Consider the following 27,425-nt stretch of genomic DNA (forward strand, 5'->3'; position numbering starts at 1 on the left):
TGCAAAACTTATTATTCTTTATTGGACAAGTGTAGTTTTAATGTTCACGCTTGAGGGTATGCTAGTAAATATGTTAAAAATGCTTGGAATGTGGAAACTGACTGGCCGACACCACTGTTTCCTATGAAGCTTTGCAACCTTAAATTGGTACACGGGGTCACCATGGCCCTTGAGCTAGCACCATCGAAGCCACTGCTAAATTTCCATTGACTTCATCAGCTGAGAAACAGCCCTAAATTCTGTTTTGTTCAAGACAAGAAATCCTATCTCAGATCTTCCTGGAAGAGATCAATAGTCTTTCTTGTTGGATTACAGCTGCACAAGTGCTGTGCAGTCTTGAAACGTGGTCAGTGTATCCTTTACAGGGAATGAGATCTGTAAGTTGGAGGAACAGAGGTCACCTAAGTCATTAGTTTTATTTGTCTGTTGTAAGCCAAGTATATATTCCTAAGGCAGATGGATATTGTATAGGCATCCACAGTGGAAACCAAATCCACCTGAAAAGTAGAATCCTGATGACAAGTGCAGTGTAATATTTACTGGGAGTGTGAGTGGCCTGACCTACTCCTGGGTTTGTCCAGAGTAGAGCTCCTGGCTAGCTGTATCATTAGAGACTTTTAAGACAATGTAACAGATCCTCAGTGAGGCTGGGTTAGGCTTCTGTTTTTATTGATGGATCTACCCTCATTTTAATCAGACATTGATGTCTTCTGTTGTTCTAAATACCTGGAATTCATTGCCCTGTGCAGGCAGACCTTTGTTGCAATGGAGTTATGCTGGGGGCCGTAACAGGTGAGGCGAAATGCAGTACATCAGAGACCTCCTGATGCTGCTTTCAGCACATTTTCAGCTGCTAAACACTGAGAAGCTGGTAGGAGTCACTAGGTTGGTTCCAAATACAAGTAGAAGAAAAAGTCTAGTGGATGTTGGAAAGCTTATAGTATGTTTCCACCTCATTTGGAGTGATTGTGCTGGGAAGCAATTTATACAAAGTTGCTATGTGAAAGAAAGTTGTATGTGTTCAGAATGGCTATACATATATATAAAAAATGTAACTGTGCATATGCCATAGATTTGTGTATCATAAATGTGTATGTCATAAGCAATTTTATTTGGGGGATACAACTGCCAGTGCAGCTTGAAGGAATCCTCCAAAACTGCTGTTGCAGGCACGTGGGTTGGCAATTTATTTATTAGCTCCAGAGGGAAAGAATTATATCTTCAGCAGACAGCTGATGAGTGTTGGTGCTTTTTTTTTTTGTGAGCCTACTTGCCCTTCTCCTGTAATTATTGACCCTCATCCCACCCTGTCCATCCCCACATTTTCCTAGTGGGGTACACTCAATCTTGTTAAACATTTTGAAATGGGCAATCATACTCTGTCATCCTGCAGACAATGAATTTCCACTGACGATCCCTGCATGAGAGAGAGACAAGAGAGAGATATTAGTGAGACAGGACTGAAGAGGATAAGACTATATAAGTAAGAATAACTTTACACTAGGTATTGTGTCAACAAAAATATCCGTTTGCCATTAGCTGACTTTCCTCTGGGTGCTTTGTGCTTTTATGGGCTGGAAGGACATTAAATCACTCCCTTACAAGTTAAGAAAATCAGCTCTCTGAATAATTAGGTTTCTGAGCATCCTCCAGAAAACAATGACTTGATGGTGATCAGGCCTGAATCAACTTTAAATCAGTGACCAAGAGGAAAGGCGTGGTTCTGTCAAAAGTTATTGTCATGTGATATATTGCTCATGGAGGTGTACACAGTAAAATACGTGGGTGATTTTCAAGCCATTCTGAAGTGGGGAGCTGTCCACACAGCAAAAATCACTCTTTTGTTGGGTTTTTTTTTTTCCTTTCCACTACTAGGTCTTCTAGCTGATCTCATTTAATATACATGTGAAGCGATCAATAGTGAGACAAATTAAATTCACTTCTCATCCTTGATCTGCACAAGTCACATGTGAGGCAGGGTAATGTTTGCGAGTGTAAGGAGAGTTTATGCTCTTCCTAGTTTATGACTAATTGGATGTCTGTATTCTCTCTCAGGAGAGTGATACGATACCTCTTAACTATTGTTAGTAGGAAGTGTAACTGGAGCAGCAGGATTCAACAGTGGAAGCTGTTGATTTAGTGTCCAATAGCTGCAGCAGGCTGCAAATGTCCACCTTAGCTTATTGTGCATTAACTTTTCACTTGAGAAAAAGCATGATTTCAGAGGATCAAATGCTGTCCTGCTGTGGAGCAAATGTTCAATTTACGCTGCTTATTACCTGCTAACAGGAGTTAGATCTAAAGTACAGTCCTTGGAGATGGCAGCTGTCATATAAATTGGTAATGGGTAGTACTCTGAGAGGCTTCTGGAAGTTTGGATTCTGCTAATAGTGATCTCCTAAACCTAAGGCATGGAACAGGTAATGCTGCTGAGTGATTCAATAGGAGCTTGCTTTACAGAGCCCTGCTCCATCCTGGTTTTCTGGTGGCCAGCTCCAAACAGTGAGGAAAGTTGTGCAGAACCTGCTGCCTCTCAGGGATGTGCTGAGCCCAGATTTTGGTATTAACTGCTCTTGCGTGGTTTCATTGACTGGGTGAATCTGTCTTGGAATAAGATTAATTTGACTCTTAGCTCTGTGGAGGTGTAAAGTGTCTCATTTCAGCTTTCACGAACTGAGTTTTTTAAATTGGGAATTTACTATGCTACTTCATCAGTTTACGCTAAGTGTCATTTGGAACTGAGTCTGCCTTATACTCATCAGCGAGTCAGCGTTTAGTTATAGAATGTTTAGGTTTGGTTTTCTTTATGCCTTTCTTAGATGTTTTTAAATTGTAATTTCCTCATAAAACTGTTATCAAAGGTTAATAAAATGCAAGATTAATTTCTAGATTTATTTTGGGAAGTCCTCGTTTGGATTATGTGCACGCTCTTCAAAGAAAGCTATTACCCTTTTGGTCACTAAGCTACCCAGAGAGACAAAAAAAAGATGCCTCACATGTAGATTAACAAGACTATATGGGTCAAAATTAAGGTCTGCTAAACTAACACCCATTGTCAGAAAGACTTTTAGATCAAAAGCTGAGTTCAAGTAATTTTTCTAAAATAGGGTATTGTAAAGTTAAAAGTCAAGTTCGTGAAAGTAAGTGTATTTTTGTTACCTGAATTAATAACAAGCTTTAGAGTACTCAAACAGAATAATTTCTGAAGTTGTAATTTAAGCTTGAACTTGCAGACACTTTAGTATTTATGCAGATGGTTGATGGCCAATAGATTTATGCATTTAATGTCTTAATTTATCTTTTTTTTTTTGTTTTTTGCATTACTTGAGTTTGAAGTTAAACTTCCAGCTTTTGTCCAGCTTTTCAGGATGCAGGCAATTACTTTGTATCATTGGTGCTGTGTGTTTAATTCAGTAGTTATCAGCCTGTTTCCATTTGTAGATCCCTTACCGGTTTTCCAGTGCGGGTGCAGATCCTGTCAGGAATTGCCTTATGTGGCATACTCCAGAATATGTATGAACTTGCCTTTGCAGATCCTTAATACCAGTTTATAGGTCCCCCACAAATTGCTAATTTCATGCATTTTCCTTGTAGTCAATATTGAATTGTCACTTTTACTCTCCAGCTGTCGTGTGCTGTCAGATTTGAATTTTTGAAGCTATAGGCAAAATATCTTTTATCTCCAAATATTGCGGAATAATCTGTTTCCAGTTCAGTTAAAAGATTCTGTGAATTCCTATTCATACTGATTTTGGAAAAATCCTCTTTCTTTGGTTATATGAAACTTATTAGGCATCTATTATTTTGCTCAGCTAAGCTCAGTAGATATCCAACTTGTCCAGTATTTCAGATGTACTTACTGCTGGGGTATCTGGGTGTTGATCTATCTTTCAGTGATGATTTCTGAGCATTTTAGAAATTACCAGCTATTCAGAGCAGAGAACAGTTTTGTGAAAAAAAATAGCTAATGACAGTCTGTATGTGCAGCAAAGGGCAAGCTGTGGCAACTACTGAGCACGTCTGGTAATCCCCACCTCCCTGTCCAGGCTACTTGCTGCAGGTTGGGCTGTGAATGTTCCAGTGGTGCTCTCTGGACTCAAGAGTATTGTTATAAATATGTAAATATTAACTATCTCCAAAGTCTGTTGTCCACAAATAAGCACTTAAAACTTCTGATGATGCACGGCAACTCCTTCATTCATTCCTGATACACAGGCATGGAGACTCACAAAGCGATTACAGAAAAGAAGGTGGGGATACCACTTTTCTAAACTTTCTACAGCTTTTTGCCAGAGGCATCACATACTCTCTCAAGTATCTGTGTATTGCAGTGACCTCAGTGATGCAATATTTTAGGGAGTAGGAAGGGAGGATATGATTTCTGTAAGTTTATTCAAAACCTCTAAAAATACCTAACTGTTTGAAGTGATTAGAAAAGCTTAAACTGAAATACCTTCAGAGGCTTTTTTCGTGCCTCTCATTAGCTCAAGGACATTGCTCATCATGGGCTAAATAGTATGGACACAAGTTTAATATGCTTGAAAATGAAAAGAAGTCTCAAAATCTACAGCATGTTTACACAGACAAGTTGCAGGTGTCCAAGCTCCTGGTAGACTAAGACTCAGGATAACTTTTTCTGCTCCTATTCTGCCTCACTTAGCTGCAAAGAACCGTTTAGGATAACAAACTTTGCTGACTGTTGTGAGTATATCACTCAGGAGAGTTACAGCGTGAATCTGAATTATGAATTGGTGTAGCAGGAATTTTTTCCGCTTCATATGCTAGGTAACAGAAATTGGTTTTAGTCATTCTGGAAGCTGGGGGCCAGAAAGTTCATTGGCACAGAAAAGTTTCCTAGACTGCAATTCATGAAAAAATTTCTCCATGCTTTCCACCTGCTACTATTGCAGGTTCATCGCTGCTGTCACAGCAGTGGTAGGACAAAGGTGTTTGTGTATTCTTTCCTTCCCGGGTACTGTGATTCCATAACCTTGAAGGCCTGTACTCCTGCTGTACATCCCCATGATGCTGCCTCTGCTCCTGGCCAGTCCCTCCACCGCCATCCCCTTCTGAAAGCTGTGTTAAGCCTTTAGCAGTCACAGCAATCTGCTCAGAGGCAATTTGTTACCTCAACTGCTCTGTTTTCCGGGCTCATCCTTGTGATTCCTGACTACTCTGGTCCACATTTGATTGAAGCTGGGAACAGGGGAGTGCACTGTCTGTGTTACCTCCCCTACTCTGCCACAACCATGAGGAAGAAGTATTAAGAATAGCAGTGGGTAATATTTAAGAGAGAAAAAAAAAAAACAACAGCAAACCACAACAAGGATGTCCCTTGCAACCTTGGAAATTCTTTATCTAAAGGGATAGATACCTTTGAGTCAATTAACTGTGAAAGTTACTCTTCCGCTTCTAGGAACAATTTGCAGACATGGTTTCCATTTAGTAATAAACAGGCTAATGGATTGTAGCCAGAAAATTACAGTTATGGACCTGCAGCAGTCTGGCAATGTGTTACTATTTCTGGAAGAGCCACCTTACTTTAGGTAATCTTTTGGCTGAGAGATCCCTAGTGAACTCGGGCAAGCTGAGAGCATCACAGTCACAAAAGCACCTCGGCTTCTTTGGGTGTTATTAGAGACAGCTTGAAATGTTAGTGTGTTTAAACTCCCACTTCTCTTTTCTCTCCCCTCTTCTCCTGCAGCCAGTCTTGGCAGCAATACGGTGCAGCACACCTTGCCTTGCTGTCTGTGCTGTGTTTGATAACAAATGCTTTAATATACTGGACTGAGGTGTCTGTTATATAATAAGCATCAGCAAAGAAATAGCTCATGATGTATTAGAGGTCAGCTTGAGAGGAAAGAATCAAGATCCCTCTCCCAGAGTCAGGTTTCAGTGACTGCTTACACTCTCCTAGTAAAGAGGGAGAGACACTTCTTTTTAACTGAGCCGAGCAATTATGAGTCTGCATGACTACAACTTCACTAGCCATAGGTCCTCACTCAAGAGGATTAGCAAATGTCAAGTAATGACCAGGACTGATCAGGAAAAAGTAGTTAACTCATTTTTGGAAAGGGATCAGTTCCTGATGTTGCTTCAGATCTGTTAGAATTGTGTTGCAATGGCTTGGGCAATTTACAGCATTCACACTGCAGTTTGTATGGGCTTATCTTTGAATGCTGGCAGATTCCCTGTGCTTCTTTGCAAGGAAAAGTGGGCCAAAATAACTCTCTCATCCCTTGAAATGACAGGGTGTTCAGGCTGGTTTTATTGAGTTAGGTGAATGATGGTCCAATTACAGATAGGTGAGAAACAATACTAAAAATCTGTTACCCTTTGTGGAGCTCAGATTTAGCCAAGCCTACCATTGCTATATTTTTTACTACTCAGACATGGCAAATTATCCCCTTGTGCATGAAAATGCCCTGTTCCTGATACACCACCCTGGACAATCAGCCACATGCACTGTGAGGTTTGGTCTGCAGAAGTACTAGCCTGATGTAGAGTAGCCATGCAGTGTCTGGGGGAAATAGAAAAAGAAGACCTTTTTTTTTTTTTTAAAAAAAAAAATGAAATAGATGAAAAGCAAACCTGTGCACAGCAGAGAAAGTTGTGGTTGCCCCACGTATGTAATGATCGTAGCTGTACATCATCATGTCCATATCTTCTCCATAGTGTCCTGGATGTTCTGTTGTTAACCTTTGCATTAAGGAAAAAGAAAATAATATAATTTACCATCTTAAAGAAAAGTTCAGTTGACTGAATGCAACTCAAATAGATTTTTCCTTCTTTGGAAATTCTTGTTTCTTAGCAGCACCACAAGACATAGTCTCACCTATGACACTGCCTTTTGCTTCTACGCAACTAATTCATGTAGCTATTTGAGTAAATTTCAGTAAGTTTAAAAATGTTAAGAGCAAGTTGGAGTATTATATGTGTATGCATCTGCAGCTCTGGAGTAAAAGCAGCCTGAACAATAATGTAAAGCTTGTCTACTACTTTTGTCTTTATTGCAAGGATTTGCTCCATCCTCTTGTGAGTCTGGTTGGTTTGCTGCTGTAGAGTGCTGTAAATGTTACCAAGTCAAATAACTACAAGCATTTATCCATTTATTAATGATATTAAATGAATGTAGCCATTAATCCATTCCTTTGTTGTTTCTAATTTCTGCCTAGTTAATAATGTAAAAATATGGGCCTGGACAATATTTGTGCAGAGTATTTTATCTAAGGAGCTCAAAGTGCTTCCGCACTTATTAATCTGATTAGAATTATAGTTACTGCTTTCCTGGGAAACAGGCAAGTAATACTGTACTTGGTTTTACAGATAATGAACAGATGCAGGAAGGGACTGGGACCTTGACCAGTACTTTATGTCAACATTATGTTAGAGGTCAGGAATGGAAACCTGGCACTCATTTCACATGAGAGCTGACCAAGGATCCACGGGTTTGCAGAGCTCTTGCAGTGCTATGCCTTTGAAAAGAAATGAACAGCAGTATTTCACAGGTCATGCAGACAGCTGCTGTGGACTAGGAGAAAGAGAAGAAACCACCTACACTGGCAATTGTTTGGATGGATAAATATATGGAGTCAAACGTATGCTCTGCAAGTGGGAAAATTAGAGCCACAGTTTTCAGTCCAGCTCCCATGAAAAGTCCAGAATGAGACCACTATGGATTTAAAGGGAACTGTCTCTGACCCAGACGAAGAAAATAAATGCAAATATTACAAAAAGCTGTTTCTCATGACATCTCACCAGTTAGCTGGTGATTTTCCATAGACTAAAGTTCATCACCTAAATGTGTTTCTGTTGAACCATGGCAAACCTAGTTTATTTTTTTGATTGAAGGCTGACATTATCATTTCTGCTTTTAGATCTCCCCTTGTGCTTCTAAATATATATTTATTTGTCAGTGTCAGAAAGTTTACAACTCTGATTTGAATACTTTTTTACTTTGACAACCTATGACTTGAATCTGTAACACACTTTTATGGCCCAAGAAAAGAACCTTAACCTGAGCATAAGCTGGTCCCACGGTATAGCCAGCTTGCTGAAAGCCCTCCAGTTTTAAAGAGCTGCTTTCAGGGCCCTGCACTCCATGCCCAGAGCTGTAATGGGAGCTAGACTATACTTCACAAAGCCTGACCTCTGCTACCTGGTCTGTATTTTGTCCATTTTCTTTACACAGAAATCAAGGCCTTGACGAGGACTTTTTTGCACACAGGAATCTCCCATCATTGAAGTGATGGATCTGAATCTTGAGAATATTTCTGGATCCATAGCCACAGGCCAAGAGAAACTGGGGCTACATCTATGCTAGTAAATTACACAATGCCAGAAAATGTTTCCGGGCACTGTAACTTGATTGCTTAGACATGTAAATTATTAGAACAGCCCCTGGGACAGTTTTAGCCCAGACCAACTAGCACAGTCTCAGCAGATATCTCAAAGACACAATTTGTGAGTTAGCTCGTGGTAGGTACCGTTCCCAACAGGCAGAATGTTTTGGAGGATAAGAAAGTTTAATGGTGTGTCTGCTCCCTCTGTCAGATGAGAGTGCCCATATTTAGTTTACCAAGTTGCAGCCTGAGTTGACTGATAGACACATCTTTGAATGTTCCTGGGTCATAGCAGGTTTTTAAAATCTGGCATGAAGACCAGCTGTGGACCAGGATTTCATTTTGTATTCACCCATCAACCCCAAGTTTGGGGGCTTTTTTTAGCTATTATTATGAGAAAACACTAAGACATGTTTATATATGTTCCACCAAATGTGTTTCATAACATCTGTTTGGCATTCAGCAAGGAAAATGTTCTGTAATCTTGACCAACACTATGTACTGGGCAGACAAGACTGTACAAAACACAAGGTTAAAAAGCTGCTTTCAGTTCTACTCAGAGACAGAACTGAGAGTCAGTTCTTTGACCTTGTTTCATGAGCCTTTTCTTCAGCTGAAAAGTGAATCTGATGACAAGCTCGTGAATTACTGTGAAGGGTCTTTCGCAGAAGCAGGCAGTGTTATTCTGAAGTGAATGCAGTAGGGAGCCTTCACTTAGCTTCCCTCTCTTTTCTTTCTGCCTGCTGGCATCTCCTCCTCCTTCTCTACTAACTTCTCCACATTACTATTGAGCTTCTTAAGGCTTCTCTGCTAAGAAATATTCAAAAATCAAAAATATGCAATTACCAAAAGTAAAGTATTTGGGGACTTGAGCTGCTCTGGATTGTCTTGTTACATAGACAGATGCCTACTTATTCCTTTTGTTCAGGAGAAAAAAATTATAAGTAGTCCTATGACAGCAATGTTCAAGTTCACTTGGGTCTGTGTGATCTGTGTGTCTAATTCAGTTCTCTTTGATGTTTGCCTTACTCAGTTATGAAACTGTTCCATTAAGCCCATGCATCTCAAGGTCGTCTGGATTGCGCTGTATCCTTTAGAGGAAAATGCAATTGGTTGTCCATATAGCAGAGCTCTGTGGTGTGACCCAGCCCTTCTCTATTATCCCCATTTCTGGAATCCTGGGGGTAAGTTGCACAAAATGTATCTGCACTGAGAGATGCTGTAGCGTTTAATGCATAGGGATATTCAGTACATGGTTTTCTCTTCATGAAGGGGAGAAAGGTCATTTAACTCAGCCATTAAGGGTCTTCTTAAAGTGGTCTGCGCAGCACAGGACAGTGGTTCCCTCAGCATTTGTGGTAGCTTGGTGTGTAAACATTATCAAGTGCTTAACTGAAAATACTATTTTACTCTATAATGCATATCAACTGTGAACCACCTACGAGGACCCTACAGACAGGTAATTTATTTACAAATGTGGTAGCATTTGTAAACCATTTGTGGCAATGTATGGTTTATACCCGAGAGGAGTCATGAAACAAGTGAAAGACACTTTTTGCCCTAGTTGTTAAGGGTTTGCCTGCCCACAGGAGTCTGGACTCCTAAGGAGTCCAAGCCCAAGGACAAGACCCCTTTGGGAAGAGCCACTCACAGTAACCTGCATGAGGGCCCTGTAAGCACTTCTGGCATTGACCTCTTGGCAAAGAAAACAGGGATAGGGGAGCAGTGAGAAGCTTGGGTTTGCTGAGTGACAAAGTTGCTGCTGCCACTTGGGATGATCTAAGGCCTCTAGGACCAAGCTGTTGTGCTTGTGGTGCCTGAGGGGGTACATGAGGGAAGGCCCTAGATGCAAAGCAGCTGTGAGAAGTCCTGTGTTACACTGGTTGTGAGACCTAGGCACTGAGTAATTTAATGCCAAACAAATCTCAAGGAGGCAGACAGTCTGTGTAGGGGCTATCAGGGTATATTTGGTGGGATTGCTTACTAAACCCAGATATGCACAAAGGTGTTAAATTTGGGGAAGGGCTCGTAGGAGAGAAAGTAGTAATGTGAGACCTTTAGCAAGTGGTAGTCTTTTCAATCCATATAAGCTATTTGCAAGAATTAATATAGGAAACAGAGGAACTCTGATTTGGCTTTGCAAATCCACTTCAGGTTAGTATCTGGTGTATGATGTTTGGACATAAGACACTTGGAGCACTAGTGGCATTGTCAAGAGAGGAGAAAGCAGGTAATTCTACATTAAAGACTGGGAAAGAGAAATTTGTGAGAAGGATGTAGGTGGTTTGGCATGTGTGTGGGAGAGCAGGAAAACCTGACAGAAAAAAGTTTTTTCACAATAGGGTTTTCAACTGGTACAGAGTTGGTGTGGGATGGTTTGTCTTCTGACTGGTTTCAGCACCCCACCCATCCCCACATGTTTCTAACGTACTTTACCATAATCCTATAAGCCTTGCTCAGGGTATGAAGTGTATTGAAAAAAGGTGTTAAATATTTAACAGAGTTACCATTGTTATTATTTTAACCTGAAGCTAGTAATGTTGTTTATTTTCCATTGTGAAGAATTACTATGTTAGAGACTAATAGAAAACACAGAGTTACTCGTTTAGTACTCAGAAGAATATTTTGTACTAATCTACGGTGATCCCTAGCACTCTTCAATGATTGACTTCAGATATAGTTATCATAAGTCTGTTTTCTACTGATAAGATCAAGTCACACCAATGGCCTTATTAGTATTGTACAGCCTGCCCCTTAGAGAAGTAAATGGGAACCATGGGTATGTCTAGCCTCCGGATATCAAGCAGACAAAAGAAATGAGTCTTTTAAAATATCAAAGACAGTCAGTGGTAGAGCTCAAGGTTTCCTACTCCAACTGTTGAATATACTTATTCCCTGCTAGTAAGTACATTGTTTTGGAGCGCCTTACACTTTCCACTTCTTGTGCAACTACAGTGCTAACAAGATGAATGGCTCCTCTTTAACCTTCATTTTCCAATTTGCTGCTGAACTCTTCCTCTAACAATTCCACAGACAAAAGGAGCTGTTCCATTTCAAGAGGAAAACATAAGCTTTGACATTAACTTTCTGACCTTTGAGGACAAGGAGTGTCCCCTGAATAGCCTTACTGTTTCAGAAGTTGTTTACAAATGCTTCAAGAATACGGCTCTCCTAAAGGACAATATTTTTTCAAGAGCCATGAGCCTGCATGTTATATTCGGTCAACATGGGAATGTTAAGTCTCTTTAATCAATTTCAGTTCTTTCTCCAGCTGGAAGCATATTATGCTGAAAAGCTGAAAGGTCTTAGTAAACTGTCTAAAGAGATTCCTGCCAATGCTTCCAGTACAGAACCCAGATTGCTGGGCTGCCAGGGAACTAGAGATGTCCTGGAATTGCTCTAGAGATGAGCAGTTTTCTCATGTGGCCATGTCACATGCATTTTGGGATTGAGTTCAGGCTCCAAGCTCCAAGATCATAGATTCACCTAGACACGTCACTGCCCTTCTGTTTCCACTCTGTTGTAGTGAAAGCCACAAACTCTCACAGGGCTGAGGAGCCATGAACCCAGCTGTGGGGACCATGGTTCTTCTTGAAGGCCTACATGAGCTAGTGCAATACTGACACAAGTAGCAGCAGAGAGCCCAGGGCACCTTATGCCTATTCCTCAAGAAAAATGTCTGAAATACATTTGCTTAACATTGGAAAGCTAACATTGGAAAGCTGGCTAATGTTATTTCTCCTAAGATGTCTCTGGAAGATAGTCCTGGAGATTGAACTGTAAGGTTGTATTTTCTGGGATATAAAAAAAAATATCAGTTAAATACATAAAAAAAATCAAGGGGGGGGGCGGGGATTGTGTTGCCCAGAAGAGCATGTTTCCACCACATCTTTTCTAAGTTCACCTCCTGCTGGATTTGTATCTCTGCTGTTGGTAATCTCTGCAAAACCTGCACAGGATCTCATCGGTTTCAATATGGTAGCAGGTTGAACCAAGAAAACAAATAAGTTCTTTAAGCTCCATAACTCTTGGAAAATGTAATTGTTGCCTGGATAATGTCACCATGACAGAGAGCAGCCACAGCTCCAGACAGGCCTTCTGGCACTTGGACTGCTGGCTGTTTGGAGAGGGGAAACAGTCATAAACAGTCTGTGCAGACTTGGGGCTGTTCTGTGACATGTTTTCTTTTGAGAGTATGGAGTTGAGCTTTCAATTTCCTGGTAAAGAGAAAAATCTGAGCTCTAATGGGACCACTTAAGTAACACTGTCTCTGCATCTGCAGTGGATTTGTTTCCTTTATGATCTGAATCAGCACGCAGTTTATTTTACTGTGGTAGCATTCCCTAGCCAGGTAAATAACGGGAGCTTTTCTGCTTCCTGTGAGGAATGTTAATTATTTCCAGTGTGGTAAAAACGTCAGAATCCATGACAAGACTTGGAATGGTAAGGAAGGAAACAAAGTACTTGTAAAAATTAAAATAGCAAGTGCAAAACTATGAGACTAGAAAAGACTAGTTTGTTTATTTTCAATACGGCCTTACTGTACAGGTAAACTGAGCATTAACGATGAGAAGACGAGCTATGAAACAGAACTGCTGGGTTCTTAAGAATAAGGATGTAGATGCTACCAAGCAAAGTCGTTAAGCATGTATTTGGCTTTAACCATGTTCTTAAGTTAAGCAAAGTGTTTAAGTGTGGGTTTCAGTCAGCATGATGGTGTCATAAATTAGTATTTCAATAAGCATTAGCAGGACTCAAAAAACACAGGGATGTTCCAGCTGTAAAAATTTGGTCAAATTCTAATAAACCATTTGAGTGGCTCATATACATAGAGACAACCTGTCTTTATTCATTGTAGGGAAGACCAGCTCATTTCAGAAGGAATGTAGTCCTGAAGAAGTCAAGAGAATTGGTGCTTAAGGATCACCTGTCTTACTGCTTTTATATTGGCCATAGAGTCCTCTATGGAGACAACTGGAAGAAAAAGGGATCGAATACCGGGATCAAATACCCAAGGTGAGAGCTAATTTAAAACAGTTTTGTTATGCCTCAGTACTGTCGGTTTTCTCAAAAATGCCTTTATGCCCATGTTTAGCTTCATAATGAAGGACTAATTGCACATTAAAATTCAGGGCTGCTGAGAAATTCTGCAGTCTGGATTGTCTTTGAATATGGATCTTCCTATGTTCGTACATGATCCAGGAGGCATCACAACCATTGCATATTTTCCTGGTATTACTTTTCCACATAGTCTTATACAAATAGATGCCTTTGCATGAAATTAAGCTGCTTCAATGAAGAAAAAGGAGTCAGCAACATGTTAATAGCCATTTTTCCACTAGTTTACTGACAGCTAGTTTCTGGAACAGAATAAATACCATTATAGGTTGGGGCAGAAGCTGTAATAAATAATGATACTGTATATGCACACACGGTTTTGTTGTGTCTTACAAGCATATACATTTTGAGGTCCTACCTGTGGTAGCCCAAAACTGCTTTGCAGATTGTTTGGAAAACACATTGTCTCTGTCAAATGTATCTTAAACCAGAGTGCAAGATACAGAGTAGAAGTGTGATGTGTGAAAACTATTTTGTGACAATAACTTGGAAATGCGAATGGGAGTGAAGTTGTCAGTGAGATCTCCTGGACTTAGGGAATGGGAAGTTTAGTTGCTATACACTGAAGTTTCACAATTCAGACAAGTCACATCTGTGGTAGTAGAAGTGGGTCTGAAGCATGGGGTTTCATGCTACCACACTGTAGTTCATGTTGCTTGTATGTTAGCATAACGACTAGCACTCTCCCAGACACTGTCAAGGCAGGGTAGAGGGAGTATAACAGAAAAGAAAGCATCCCCAGCAGACAATAGGCAGGAGACCACTGTTTTGGAGAGGAGATTTTAGCTGCTTGGTGTAGGCCCTCCAGCAGAACAGTCCGCCTATTTGGAATCACAGGATAACTCTGGCAGGAAAGGACCTCAACAGGCCTCTGGTACAGCCCCCTGCTCAAAGCAGGGTCAACCATGAGGTCAGATCAGGCTGCTCTGGGCTTTATTCAGTCAAGTCTTGAAAACCTCTGATGGTGGATCCTGCACATCTTCACTGGGCAACCTGCTCTAATATCTCACTGTCCTCATAGAAGTAATAGTTTTCTTTATATCCCTCTGAACAGTGGTCCTGTCCTCAAGCACATCAGCTGTTCCCCCCAGTCTGGTGTCATATGCAAACTTGGCGAAAGCGTGCTCTGTTACCTCCTCAAGGTCATTGATAAAGATATTAAGTGGGATGGGTCCCAGGGCAGACCATTAGTAACAGCACTGTGCTTGTAATGGGCAGCCAGGCAAGGTATCTACCCTTTAACCACTACCCTCTGAGCCTGTTATACCACGAGTTTTTTAGCCATCTAGTTGTCTGTCCATCCAGACCATAACATCCTAATTTGGATAACTGTGTGTAGAAAGAGCTTGTACCTACCTTGCTGACTCCAAAGTCAGAATGAGACCTTGGAAGGAATTGGTAGAAATATATTGTAAGGAGGCACTTCAAGAGAGTAACTCAAACAAGGCTCTCAAGTAGAAGAAATGGTATGACAGGCTGTCCAGGCTGAGAGTGGATATGGAAGTACCAAGATAGGCCAGTAGCTTGAACAGAACAAAGTAGGCTCCAGATGGACTGACTGAGCCTGGTAATACAGGGTACAAAATGATTTTATAATGAACCCATAATCACAAACTGTGCACCAGAGGCTTTTTACAAGGTGACAGGTCTTCCTAGGGGTTTTTACAGCTCTCCCCTCCCAGAAGAACATGAGCACATGGGATTTCTACCCTGCTTAGAGGGAGAAACACTTCATCTGCCTTTGAAATGCTGCTTTTTCTCCATGGAAAAACAATAGCAGCTGAACTGTATAAGGCATTCTTTTTCAAGCATAAAAATGGAGTGTTGTCACTGTTGGAAATACAAGGACAGCATAGGAGTCCTGTGCAGCTGAGGTGAAAACATGAGACATCAGTACCCCCAAACATTTACATTAGGGTTTGCATTACTCTGAATGCCAATTTGCAAGGCAGAGACAAAGCTGTTCCCAGTTGTCAAGACGACGTCTGAGAGAGGCAGAATTGCCAATAACAACAAAAGAGGTCAGAGATTTCTGCTGTCTCTCTGAAAATACATGCGATATGAGAGGGCTGTAAGAGAGATTGGAAGAACTGCTTAAAAGTTAGAGTGAGTTTCCCTCAGAATGAAGAGCCTGGGCAGGTATGTAAATAAACCCCCAGGTAGAGAACATCTGTAGGCAGTGTAGGCTGGAAAGGGGCAGAAAAATGATCAAAGGCTTTGTTACAGAGTTCCTGTCGTTTAAAATCTTTAAAAATAATAAAAAAAATTATTTTCCTCCTGGCTGCAAGGAGACTGAAGGATGCAAAGCAAGGCACTGCTGTTGTGTTTGGTCAGTAGCCAGCCAGACCAGTAAGATCAAAGGGCATGTAAATAGTTTGTATGCATCTCAATGGGAAGTTTACTTCAAAGCTGAGTTCTGGAAACAGAGATTCAAGCACAGATTTCCCCCTCCTTTTTTTCTTTTTTTTTTCCCCTAAAGTGCAGTTGTGATTCTTTGTATCAGTGATAATAGCTGTATTATAGCCCTGGAGCATAACATCATGAATTCTTTTATGCAGAATGAACAAGGAGCAGTACGAGCTTTCTTAACACACTCTGCTTCTGTGCTTCTGTCTCAATTTAGAGAAACCTGGGAACACAGGGAAGCTCGGAATGTGTAGTTAATTTTTCCACAGCCTCTGTGAGGTTGCCACCACCAGTTGTGATACTGTGTTGGAGTGAGGCCACCTTTTTTTTTTAGGTTTGGACTATGATCAGTAACTCATTTTGTCTTTGGTCTTCAAACAGCCTTGAGATAGGGAGCAAGTTGTGTGCATTACTAATACAAAAATCCCAAGTTGTCAACCAGAGGATATTTTTTCTGAGGTAATGGACAGTGAGTTCACTCCTGTAAGTCATTGTGGCACAATTGTGAGGTGCAGGAATGCTCCTACTCCTGTAAATGTGCTGGATTTACAGTGGGGGCTGTATCACCACTTTTCAAGTGCTGTTCCACTTTGGAGACTTCTGTCACGGTTGCCAGCACAGCTAGGCTGCTGCTAGTACCCAGACCTGTTCATTTAGGACTAGCTACTGCATTGCACTCATCAGCATCACTGTGCCCTCATTCTCTTCCCTTAGCCATGGATCCTCAAGAATCCTGTTACCAGACTGGAAATAACTTGGTTAGACCCAAAAATCACAGTTAATTTTTTCTCAGACAAGGCCTTTAACAGGCCAAGAAGCTAAAAAACATTTATAGGACTGCTGGGGAAAAAAGGCTAATGGGTTTGGTTGCTGCTTGAACTCACCAGCATGAATACGGGCATCTCCGGCTATAGCGGCAGCAGTAAAATTGCCATTCACGGTCAAGCACAGATGGAAAATACTGACTCTGGAAACCAGCCACCAGCCCATTGTTTGAGCAGGTTTGATACCTAATAAAGAGGAGAAAGAAGAGAGCACATAAGGAAAACAACATTAGATTCCCTGATAGTTTCAAACATTTCTGAAAACAGCGTTAAAAATCTTGATTCAGGGTGGAAGCTAAGGGTTTGGCTTTGCATTGAGAAGCACTGTATGCACCATTTTGTATAAGAAAGCAGCGCTAGTTAACTAAGGATGTCTTAACATTTATGTTGCACTTTAAACTGTTCTAAAGTATTTAATCATTCCTGCATGCTGATCAGGCAAGAAGATTGTTCTGGTGTTGACCTTCTCAACTGTTCACAAGTCATGAGACTGACTCCAAAATAGTCCATTAATACTTTGTTATTTTGTCTTTGTTGGTATTTGATCATTTGGGGTTCACTGGAGTCATTTTTTCAACTGCTTCTCTACACAAAAGAAGCCTTAGAAACTCTTCTATGAGAGAAGTTCAACAATTTATTTTATTTTATTTATTTCTCAATTATCTGTCTGCAGGAGAAGGCACACTTAATTCAAAACATTATAGGCTTGTGATGAAATTGTGATTTGCTAACAATCACACGAGGAGAACTGAGACTTAAATGTTATAAAATTTAAGACTCACATAAATTTTATGACTGGATTTTCAAAAGAAAAATGTGCTGCTTCATGATTTCTGTGCACTCAAGAATTATGTCATACACATAAGTATTGCCTTCAAGTAAAATAGACATGGTGTCTAAGTATGCAGATATGTGCTTTTCTTTCTGCACACCCTGCAAGCAACTGGACAGTGACACCCGAAGTAATTCAAGTGATAATCAGTTTGAATAAGCTTGCTTGGAGACTAAAGACAAGGAGAGCATGAAAAGAGACAACTCATTAACTCAGCATTTGAGTGCTCATTCTCTCAAGCCCCTCCTAGGCTTATTGTTTCTTTATTGGAGAAAATTACAGGGATTCAATTTCTTGTATTTCCTTTCCTTTTCTTTACTTTCTTTTTCCTTCATCAAGGAAAAGTGGCAGCCTAGAACCATAGCAAACCTTCCTTGCGATACTGTAAAATCAAATACCTTAATATATCCAAAAGACACATTCAAAAGAACTTTATGATTAACAAATACCAAAAAAATTCCCCTAGTTTAATTCAGTGACCTGATAGTTTATTTTAATGAGCCTGGAGAAGGGAAAACACATCATCTAGCAGAGTTTGGTGTTTGGAAAGTCGTTCACTTGCGCATACAGGTGTTAGTGCTCGCAAAGCCTGGGGCTCAAGTGTTTGTATGCATAAACTGAAAAACTGATTGGTTTTGACCAGTGCAGGGATTAATTCCTCAGTCTAACTTTCAGCTTCTGGCTTTGAACCAGGGGTCTCTTCTATATGTCCCTTCCACTGTGTTCTGTTGTTCAGACGAGTATTTACATTTGTTTGTATCCCTGCATGTCCCACATTGCTGGGGCCGCACATACTTGCTGTGCTTTCTGAGACTCCTTTGAGGACCTTCAGAGTTAAGCAATGATGGGGACTCTGAGTTGCTATGGTATCACACCAAGTAAGGCAGTTTGGCTCTCACTCAGAGGATTTCAGCAGGACTTTGATAGGAAGTTGCTCTGTTTTTTGGCACATAGGCCATGGGAACATATGGCTAAGACTCTGTGTAAACATATTGGTTAGCTGCAGATGATTGGTGTTATCCTGGTGGAAGAAAGGTTGATACACAGAAATATAGGGAATGGTTGTACCTGTTGCAGGATGAGCATTAATCTGTGTAACAGAACCAAATTTGTATCTCTTCATCTTCTGCCTCTCCCCCTTCCCAGTTACATGCATTTTCACTGCTCAAGACTTGCGCCCCTGTGAGGTTTTCTAGGTGTTTTGCATAGGTGTGATACCAGGAGCATTTTGGTCCTCTTTTTCCTTTGCACTTCCTCCCAGTGACTTGGCATTGCTCTGCAATTTCTTGTCCCCATCAATCAGCATTTGATATTCCTGCCCATACCTGTCTTTGCAGGATGTTATTCCTTCTTTTTCTCTCCCCACTTGCTCACATTCAGTCTGGGAAGACATGCCCTCTTTCCCCCTCTCTCTGCCCTACAACAGTTTTTATTTTCTTGAACACCTCTACTAATACAGTCTGATTTTGATGGAAGGATTCATTTTGATAGAAATGTCACTGATGGACCCTTCTCTTTATAGTGGATTGAAAAAAGTCTAGCTAACTTATACACGCATGTAAACATGAGAGTGTTATTTGGACAGCAAACTTTAGGAAAATTTGGTTATTTTTGATCCTGATCCTATCCTCTCATGAAAAGTTTATTTTAAAAAAATATTTTTGGTGTTACCTTAAAAATTAGTTTCCTGGATGGGGAGTGTAACTGGACATAAGTCATGTCTTATAATTAAATTTCCAATATATTTTAAAACATTCCCAATAAAATCTGAAATATAATTTTAAGCTCATTATAACTTCTCCCTCTCTACTTCTGTCTTATACACACAAAGTCCTGCGATGTGTTATTCAAGCTCAATATTGGGTTCAGTGAAAGAAAGATACTGGGAACGCTGAAGTACTTTTTCTTTAGCTTTGACATAATGTAAGGTCCCCCCCCCCCCCCCCCCCACCCCACCGACTTTTCTAATTTCAAGTCAAATCTAGATATTCCTGGATGAAGAGATGCTCCCAGAAATTGGAGTATTTATTTGTGAGCTTATAAAATCTTTTCTTTTCTTTCCTTTTCCCAGCTGGCATCTTTCCTACAAGCAGAAAATAATTCTTCACAGGAAACAAACAACCCCTCCCCACACACCTTTTTAGTCAGTTGCTCTATGCGCTAGTCTGAAAACAACTTTAATATGTGAGGATTTCTTCCTTCTCTGTTAAATTTGCTAGTCCTGTCACAGCAAATCCTGCAAACCAGTATGGTGAAGAGAAACTAGTGATTCAGGACTTTTGATTTATAGTCAAGTAAAAAAAAAAAAATAAAGCCTTTTTCACTAGACCCACTCTGTGGCACATCTGTTATAGAGGATAATTCAGTATTCAGAGTTCATGTCACTGGGTTCTCCTCACTCATAAAATCCTGACATTGCAAAGAAGAGAGGAAGATACTGCTTAGAAGTTGAATGCAGAAGAGTATGAGAAACTGGCTGGGACTGTGTGGGATTAAACTTGGGAATGGATAGGTTGTTTTGTTTTTCTGTTGGCTTAAGTTGCATAGGTTGTTTTGTTTTTCTGTTGGCTTAAGTTGCAATGCATGAAGAGTTGCCTTTTGCATCTGGTACTGGGAGAAGAGGAGGTGAGCTGGCTGGTAGGTGTGGAGTGGGAAGATTGGTGGTGGTGAAGGTCAGGTGCTGTTGAATGGGCAGCTGCCCTTCCCTTCCCTTGTTTACATCTGTTGGAAATAACTGCAGTGTTTCATAGAAAGTAAGTAAACAATGCAGCCTTATTTTGGGAGGAGTTTGGTGTAATAATAGGGATATGGTAGCTGAGACTTTCCTGGCCTGCTGCAATTGCTGTGAAGAGCCCCTCCTTCACCAAATCTTCTGAACTGGTTAATGAGTGTTGCACAGCTGAGTTCTGTCATGGCAAGCACCCATAGTGTACATCCATGTTACCAGTTTAGTTCAGATCAGGACTGCTTTCCTTGTTCATCAATGAGCTTTTATCTGTGAGATCAAACTAGAGCTGGTTTGAAACAAATCCACTCAAAACACATATGTGAATTTTGGGTCCATACACAAACTGTTTCACCCTACAGATGCACGTAAATTGTGCCACATTATTTGCAAACATTGATAATAGCCTCAGTGGCCAAGCGTGTACCTCATTGACTCAACAGAGTTGTCTGCCAGCCTGAAGACAAACACTGCTTGCAACAGTATAATAGTTTTGGGCATTGGCACCAATTGTGGTGACACTTCATAATTATGCCCTCATCTTATTTTTACTCTTTGCTCGACAAAGCCCCAGAGTGTTGTGCCCCACCTAATGCTGGTGCTGTGGTGTACACCTCTCTCTAAGGCCCCCTGTCCCTCAGATACCTCAGGAGTTAGCCTAAGCGGCATGTTGTCCTGAGGGTGACAACCCAAAGAGGAAGCCTGTTCATTACAAATCCCCTCAGGGAAGCCCAAGTCAAGATGCCATAAGTGCATCTGTTAGACTCTTTGTTGAGCCCCCGCTGCACTGGTTGGCTAGCACTCCCTGAAGCTCTCTGGAAACATGCAGAGTCTGATACATTGCTCAGTAGTCACTGGGTCATGCTGCATTAAGGGCAATTTGTTCCTTACAACGGGGTAACCTGACAGTGTCATTCTATGTACTTCAAAAAAATCCCACTGTTTTGCTGTAGAGCAGATGGCTTCTGTAAAACTTGCATCATTAATTACTTTAAAGCTATCTCTCTAGAGCCTGTCGCAGCAGATTGGATCTGTATATTATGGAGATATATCAGATAAGGCAAACTGACATAGAAATAATTCTGCATGCTTTCATCTGCAGTCTTCCCTGGATTGCATATGGAGAGAAGTGGCCTAACCTTGTGCAGCCAGTAAGACCACAGTTAGAGTGTGAGAGACGTTTTTAAATGAGACATTAGATAGACTGTTCTCCTGGAGTGTTATTTTACCAAAGTCTGTTCCTTTCACTATCCAAAACTTAATTTCCATCTCATACAGTTGTGGAGGGGAGGCCCAGTCCTGCTATTCTGAGTTATTTTTTTGTAGAGTGCCTTCCTTTTCCATAATTTGGTTAGCGGCATGATGAAAGCTGATTTAACCATCAGGCTGTTACAGATGAGTGGGAAGACATAAGTAGCTGAGAGCAGGCTCAGGCCACTTGAAACTCTGGCACTCAAAGGGAACAACTTTTCCGTGTTTGATTAGGCCATGCTAAGTCTCCGATGGTCACTCCTATGAGGAGTCTTCACTATCTTATGGGATGGTGAGATGTCTTATCATGACTTCCACATGCCAAAGGCAACCTTACTGCCATGTTCAGCTCTTTCTTTCATTTAGGGGTCAGTGATGACTTTCTTTCTTTCTGCTCCCCACTCAGAGGGAAGGCAAGGCCCTATTCACCCTGTTGATTTCTTTTTGACAGTCGCTGATGAGGTTTCCTATCTACAGAAAGAATCCTCCTCAAATGCTCCCACTGGACTCGGTCCATTGCAGCTGTGCTAAAAGCTCATAACACTATTGCTTTAATATAAATCTAGGGTTTGGAAGAAAATTAACTTGTTTGCGTAGATAGCACAAATGGGAACATTGTGAAAGGGCAGCTTGATTATTGTGTTTGGGTAACACAGTCTCAGATTTGAGACTTGGGATTGGTCAGACATTGAGAACAAAACCAGCTCCTCACAGATGTACCCGGGTTTGCTGCCAGTGCCTGAACAGAAGGCTCCTGCAGACATTTCTGTTGCCCATGAGTCTGTCTTTGCACTAGTTTGTAGGAAATAGGGCTTTATTCCTACTTGAAGGGATCTGCATGTGTGTTTGTGCACTTAAAGAGAAGGCAAAGGAGAGTGAGAATGGGACTAGGGAGGGGGAATCTAGGTATTTGTTTTCTCCAAGTCCCATCCAAACACTTTCTCAGAAGTCTAAACAGGGAAAAGAAGCAGTAAACATGCATTAAATACCACTTGGCTGGAAACGTTTCTCCTCTGTGCCTTAAGGGTAACCAGGAGTGCATTGGGGATGTGGCATGGTTCCATCTGCATCATGTGGTGTAAAACAAATGCTTTCTCTTGGAAGGAAGAGTTGCTTGTCTTTTACTTGCAAACTTTTGGTTGGTTGGTTGTGTGATTCCCGTCCTTTGGTATGATTACTTTCAGGCAAGAAAAATAGTTTTTTCTTGAGTAATTTGTTCAAAGAGACTGTAGAGAGAACTTTGTAGTATTCAGCAAAGAAGTGAAGAACAGCCTCACCCACAACCACTCAGAACTTACCTTTTCTTAGGTGCTGAAATATTTACCCAAGGTCAAGCTTCCTCCAGTAGAAATAGAGCAAAGAGCATAAGCTTTATTCTGTCTGAAAAGGCAGGATTCCATGGGATGTCACAGGATACAAACATTTAGAAGGATTGTGTGGAATCACGGGATGTCCTGAACGCTTTTCCCTACTTCAGACTTGAGCGTTTCCAAATTAGCCGAGAACAGATTCTGCTCCCAGTATTGAATAGCATCTTGGTTAACAGGTAGCCATTACAGAAGTAAGGTGTTGGGACAGATTCAACAAAGCTTTTGTACACTTCCTTAACTTTAAATGTATTCACAGATTAATGAAGCTGAGAAGACATCCTTGATCAGGTGATCCAATCTATTGCCAAAATTTTCCCTGTGAGTCTTGTAGCATGTTCACATGTTTCTCACGTCCATTCAGCAAAACGCAAAAGAACATGCTGCCTTCAGAAGTGTATGTACATATATCCTTAACTTCAGGGATGCATTTATTAAGTGGAGTACCTATAGTTAGATGTATTCTGAAATGTCAGTAGGTAATTTTAGGCAACTATCAGAGATGATTGGTCTTCATGAGTCTGCTTCTGGAGAGAAAGAGGTTGCCCCAGAGAGCAGTTTTCAGAGTACCCATTTCTCTCCATTGACCCTGGAAGGGGGCAGAGGTGATAAAGTAGGCATCGTGATTAGACGCCTAATGTGGATCTGGGTAGTTGCCTTCTTTGTGTGGAATACATTTTTTCATATCTGTAAGATGCAGTCTTATATGTTTGTTCCTGGAAGTCCATATAATACCTAGAGTTAGTGTAGGAAGTAAACTTACCTAAACAGTGGTTTCCTCCTGTGCTCCAGTCCCCCAACTCTCCTATCGCTATGCTCCCCACATCCATTTCTGCCATTCCCCTCCTGTGCTAATGGCCAAAAAAATTGATTTAGTTGGAGACTCTTTCTTCTCTCTGCTTTATGTTGGCACTTCATTTTCTCTCTAAAGCTTTCATTGTTTTGTCTTTTCTAAGGAAATATTTCTTGGGTTTCTCTCTGTTGTGCAGCTGCACAACGGTCAGGAATGGTAATTTGTATAATGCCATAAACATAATTTGTCAGAGGTCATTTTTTGGTGTTTCTGCCAGACTAGAGTTTCTGGGACACGTCTGAGAAACTGGAAGGAATTCAGAGGAGAGCTGTAGGTATCATCAGTGCTTGCTTAGGAATGTTGGAATATGAAACTTCCAAAGGAGAAGAATGGAGACATGTTCTGCCTGAAAGCAAAAGCATGGGTGAAGGTCTGTGAGTGAGGGAAAGACATAGCTGCTACCTATTAATAAGTTAAAGAGATTTTACAAAGGATGTGGTGTGCTTGTTCTCAGTACTTAGTGAAGGCAGGACAAAGAATAAAAAGCCTCAATTACAGCAGAGGAAATGTACCTTAAATTTTGGGGAAAATCTTGTCAGTTTTGTTGTTATTGGTGGTATAAGTCATTGAATCTCTCTGGATGTGATGTGCAAAGTGAGACGAAATACCTTGTGAGGCAGAGCTGAAGAAGGAATATATGGCAGTTCATCCTGCCAGGATGGGGAATGGACTAATGACTTCAGCAGAGCACTGTGTCAGCTGACGTGAGGGTGATGTATTGCTCACCAACAGATTGGTTTGTCAGATCAGTGGGGAAACAGAGGTGGCCAAACAGGAACTAATGGTACAGAATGTGACTCATATTTGTGGCCACTTGATTACTAAGTGAGTCGCTTTAGAACTGGGGATGGCTCCAAATTACACTGAGCTGGGCATGGAAGAGAGAGAGAGAAAATAGATGCAGCTATGAGAAGCAAAATTGCCAAGAGAGAAGGTCTGGGACTGTCAAAGGCCCCACAGGCTACATCCATGCTGTCACGTTAATCTGAGGTTTGAGCTGGCACTCAGACACTCCAGGCTGGCTGCCTGCTGGCCCACACTTTCACTCCAGTCTGGGATGAGCCAGCTGGGTTCTTGGGCAGCAGTGTCTGGACACAGCAAGGGATGTGCTGGCTTACAGCAAGCTTCTGTCCATGAAGCACTGTAGATGCAACCAGCACAGCCCTGGGTGCAGAAAACTGCAGAACATAACCAGGCACAGCTAGCTAAGATTTACAGAAATAGCCTAAGTAATTAGGAGCACAAGTTCACCTTTGCAAAGGGGTATGTGTTCCCTTATCTCTTTGGTGTATTCCTCCCCCAGAAACAGATAGAAGGAAGTAAGAAGGAGATCTGTGCAGAGAAGACAGATAGATGTAAAAGACAGAAAGATGGACTGGAAAGGTGAGCTAGGGAAGAAGTAACTAAAATAACTCCTAAAGCTAGGAAAGAGAATGAAACAGTTAAACATATTAAAGAGGGGCTGGAAAAGAAATACATTTGGGGAAAAGATAGGGTTAGCAGAAGAAAAAAATGTAGGCAAGAAAGACAACAAAATGGAAAGATATCTTTAAGAGGTGAAGGAAATAATATTCAGATAGTACATTGTGGATATAGTCATGCTAAGCATACGGAGCATGGTGATGAATACAGCCCCATGGTTAAACAGCAGAAGAAAACATTCTGTATAGATTTACACAGTATCCTGTTTGTGAGAAGTGAACTTGAGCAATTGCTGACAGGGATTTTTAGAAAGAGAATAATAATTTTATTTTGAACAATAGAAAGGTCTAATTTAAAATTACTGTGCAATAAGTAGAAATTGCATCAATGTATGAAAAATGAAGAAGTCATCCAGGATTATCACAGTGTCTTTCTGCCTGTTTTGCAGCCCTCCCCCTTTCTTTTCGATTCTTATTCCAAAATTAAGTATAGGGTCAATCTTTTTTTTCCTTAGCATTGCATCAGCCATATGAATGTGTCACGTGGTAAATGAAAGAGTATGAATAATTCAGAACAAAATTTTGAATCATTTAAAAAGCAGAAGCTTCACATTTCATTGCTAACCTGTTCCCATATAGCATGAAATCTACAAAAATTACATTGCAATTTCTGGAACAAAACCATTTAAAGTATTTCGAAGTATTCTTGCATTCATTTCATTTTGTCCAAAGAATATTTCAAACTCAAGGGTTTCCAAAACTGTGTTTCACATTTCTTCAAAAAAACAGAAGATAATTAAATACTGGGTACATGCTGCTTAAACGTGAACTATCTTTCCAGAAATTATTGTGGCCATAAAATGTGATCACCTTTGCCTCTAAGGTTGATGGAAAATGTAATGTTTAGTTAACCAAAACTGACTGTATTAGGGAATTAACGTGATCCTCTGCTATCATGATCATGCATATATATGCGACCATCATTGCTTGTTAGTGTGCATTTTTGGCTCCTGTAATACCAGCATGACTAGAAAACAGCCTTTGACTGTGCCTAAGCCAAAAAGCTTAGCAACAAAATCACAAAGAGAAAACCCAGTGCAATACAGAGACGATTTTTTTTTTTCTAGTGATAAGAACAGGAGGATGGGGTGAGGAGTTCTATAGTTTGTTCCCCAGTTTAGTCACTGATTCAGTGTGTGGCCTTTCAAGAGGGACTTTATCCTCTCCTCACTGAAGGTTCATGCCTCATTTTCCTCAGCTGTGAAAAAATAGCAAGACAGAACCACTTTGCAGCTGAGGTGAGTGACCAAGCAACACAGCATTTCTAAAGCACACTGAGACCCTCCAGCAAGAAGTTGCTATAGAGAAGGCAAATGTGATGCTGATCATCTCACACACATGCATCATGATTAATGAGTCTAAGGCAGTCGTTCAGGGCAGTAAAGCTGCTGGTTATGATGGCATTAATATGCATTTGCATTGCTCTGACCACAGTATTAGCACCCTCATTCCACAGGGGGTAGCAGGGCTGTGCCCTCCAGGGATGGTTGGGGGTATCCTACCATTCGGTTCCCGCCCTGTTGATCTCTTCCCACCAGCACTCTGTCGGCTCACCAAGGCTCTGTGCTGCTGGCATGCAGGCGTAGTTCCACAGTCTGTCGGAGCCTTCCTTCTTGTTGAAAACACTCCTGACAGCCACGATCACCTGCCCATGTGGGCACTGGAAGTTGAAACCCTGCCGGTACACATTGACCCATTCATCGTTATCTCCATAGTTGTAGGGACCATAGTAATAGTCACTGTACTGGCCCCATGCCACGGTCACCAGAGGCAGGAACGCACAGAGAAGGACGAGGTCCATCCTGAGGATGTTCCTGGCTTAGAAATGCCCTGCTGGTTTGTTGGGCTGGCCCTTTTATATCTCCTCTAACATTTGGCTTCCAGATGTTATGCTTCCAATCCAAGTGCAATGTGTCATTGCTTAGCAAACCTCTGAGTTGCAGACTCGTCCAATTACTTTTAAGGTGGAATTCCGCAAGTACAGTAAGTCTGCAGGCCATAAAAGCAGGGTCTTCCCACGACCACAAACCATCTATGAACCCTTGCTGCAGAGCTACTGTATAGAGCAAGATGCGCATTATATTATAACTGTCACAGACGTCCCACTTTCATCCTCAAGACAACAGTCAAGTTTGAAAACTATTTAAAATTAAAGCTAGATTTGAAGTTATCATTTTCCATCATTAATAACATGCAACAAAATGTGGTCGTGTGTGTGTCCCCACC

The 27,425-nt window shown here is 41.1% G+C and overlaps 1 protein-coding gene across 1 annotated transcript; it reads right to left on the reverse strand.

Annotated features, from left to right (window-relative positions):
* On the reverse strand, positions 1 to 27,019 carry DPT (dermatopontin). Its single transcript, XM_005234406.3, has 4 exons — positions 26,702 to 27,019; positions 16,751 to 16,876; positions 6,592 to 6,699; positions 1 to 1,417 (listed from the first exon to the last, which is right to left on the reverse strand). Exons 1-4 carry the CDS (start codon positions 26,998 to 27,000, stop codon positions 1,351 to 1,353), a joined length of 600 nt encoding a protein of 199 aa, XP_005234463.1. The 5' UTR covers positions 27,001 to 27,019; the 3' UTR covers positions 1 to 1,350.
* Between the last annotated feature and the right edge of the window lie 406 nt (positions 27,020 to 27,425).

The sequence above is a fragment of the Falco peregrinus genome, chromosome 6, assembly GCF_023634155.1.
Source record: "Falco peregrinus isolate bFalPer1 chromosome 6, bFalPer1.pri, whole genome shotgun sequence".
In the NCBI taxonomy this organism is placed as follows: Eukaryota; Metazoa; Chordata; class Aves; order Falconiformes; family Falconidae; genus Falco; species Falco peregrinus.

Bases quoted from the DNA above. Each gene is read 5' to 3' on its own strand.
- DPT (XM_005234406.3), bottom strand. From the start codon at position 27,000: ATGGACCTCGTCCTTCTCTGTGCGTTCCTGCCTCTGGTGACCGTGGCA. The intron at 6,700-16,750 runs GTGAGTTCAAGC...CTTAATGCAAAG, and splicing joins AGATGCCCGTATTCATGCTG to GTTAACAACAGAACATCCAG. The intron at 1,418-6,591 runs GTTTGCTTTTCA...TCTCTCATGCAG, and splicing joins ACTTTCTCTGCTGTGCACAG to GGATCGTCAGTGGAAATTCA.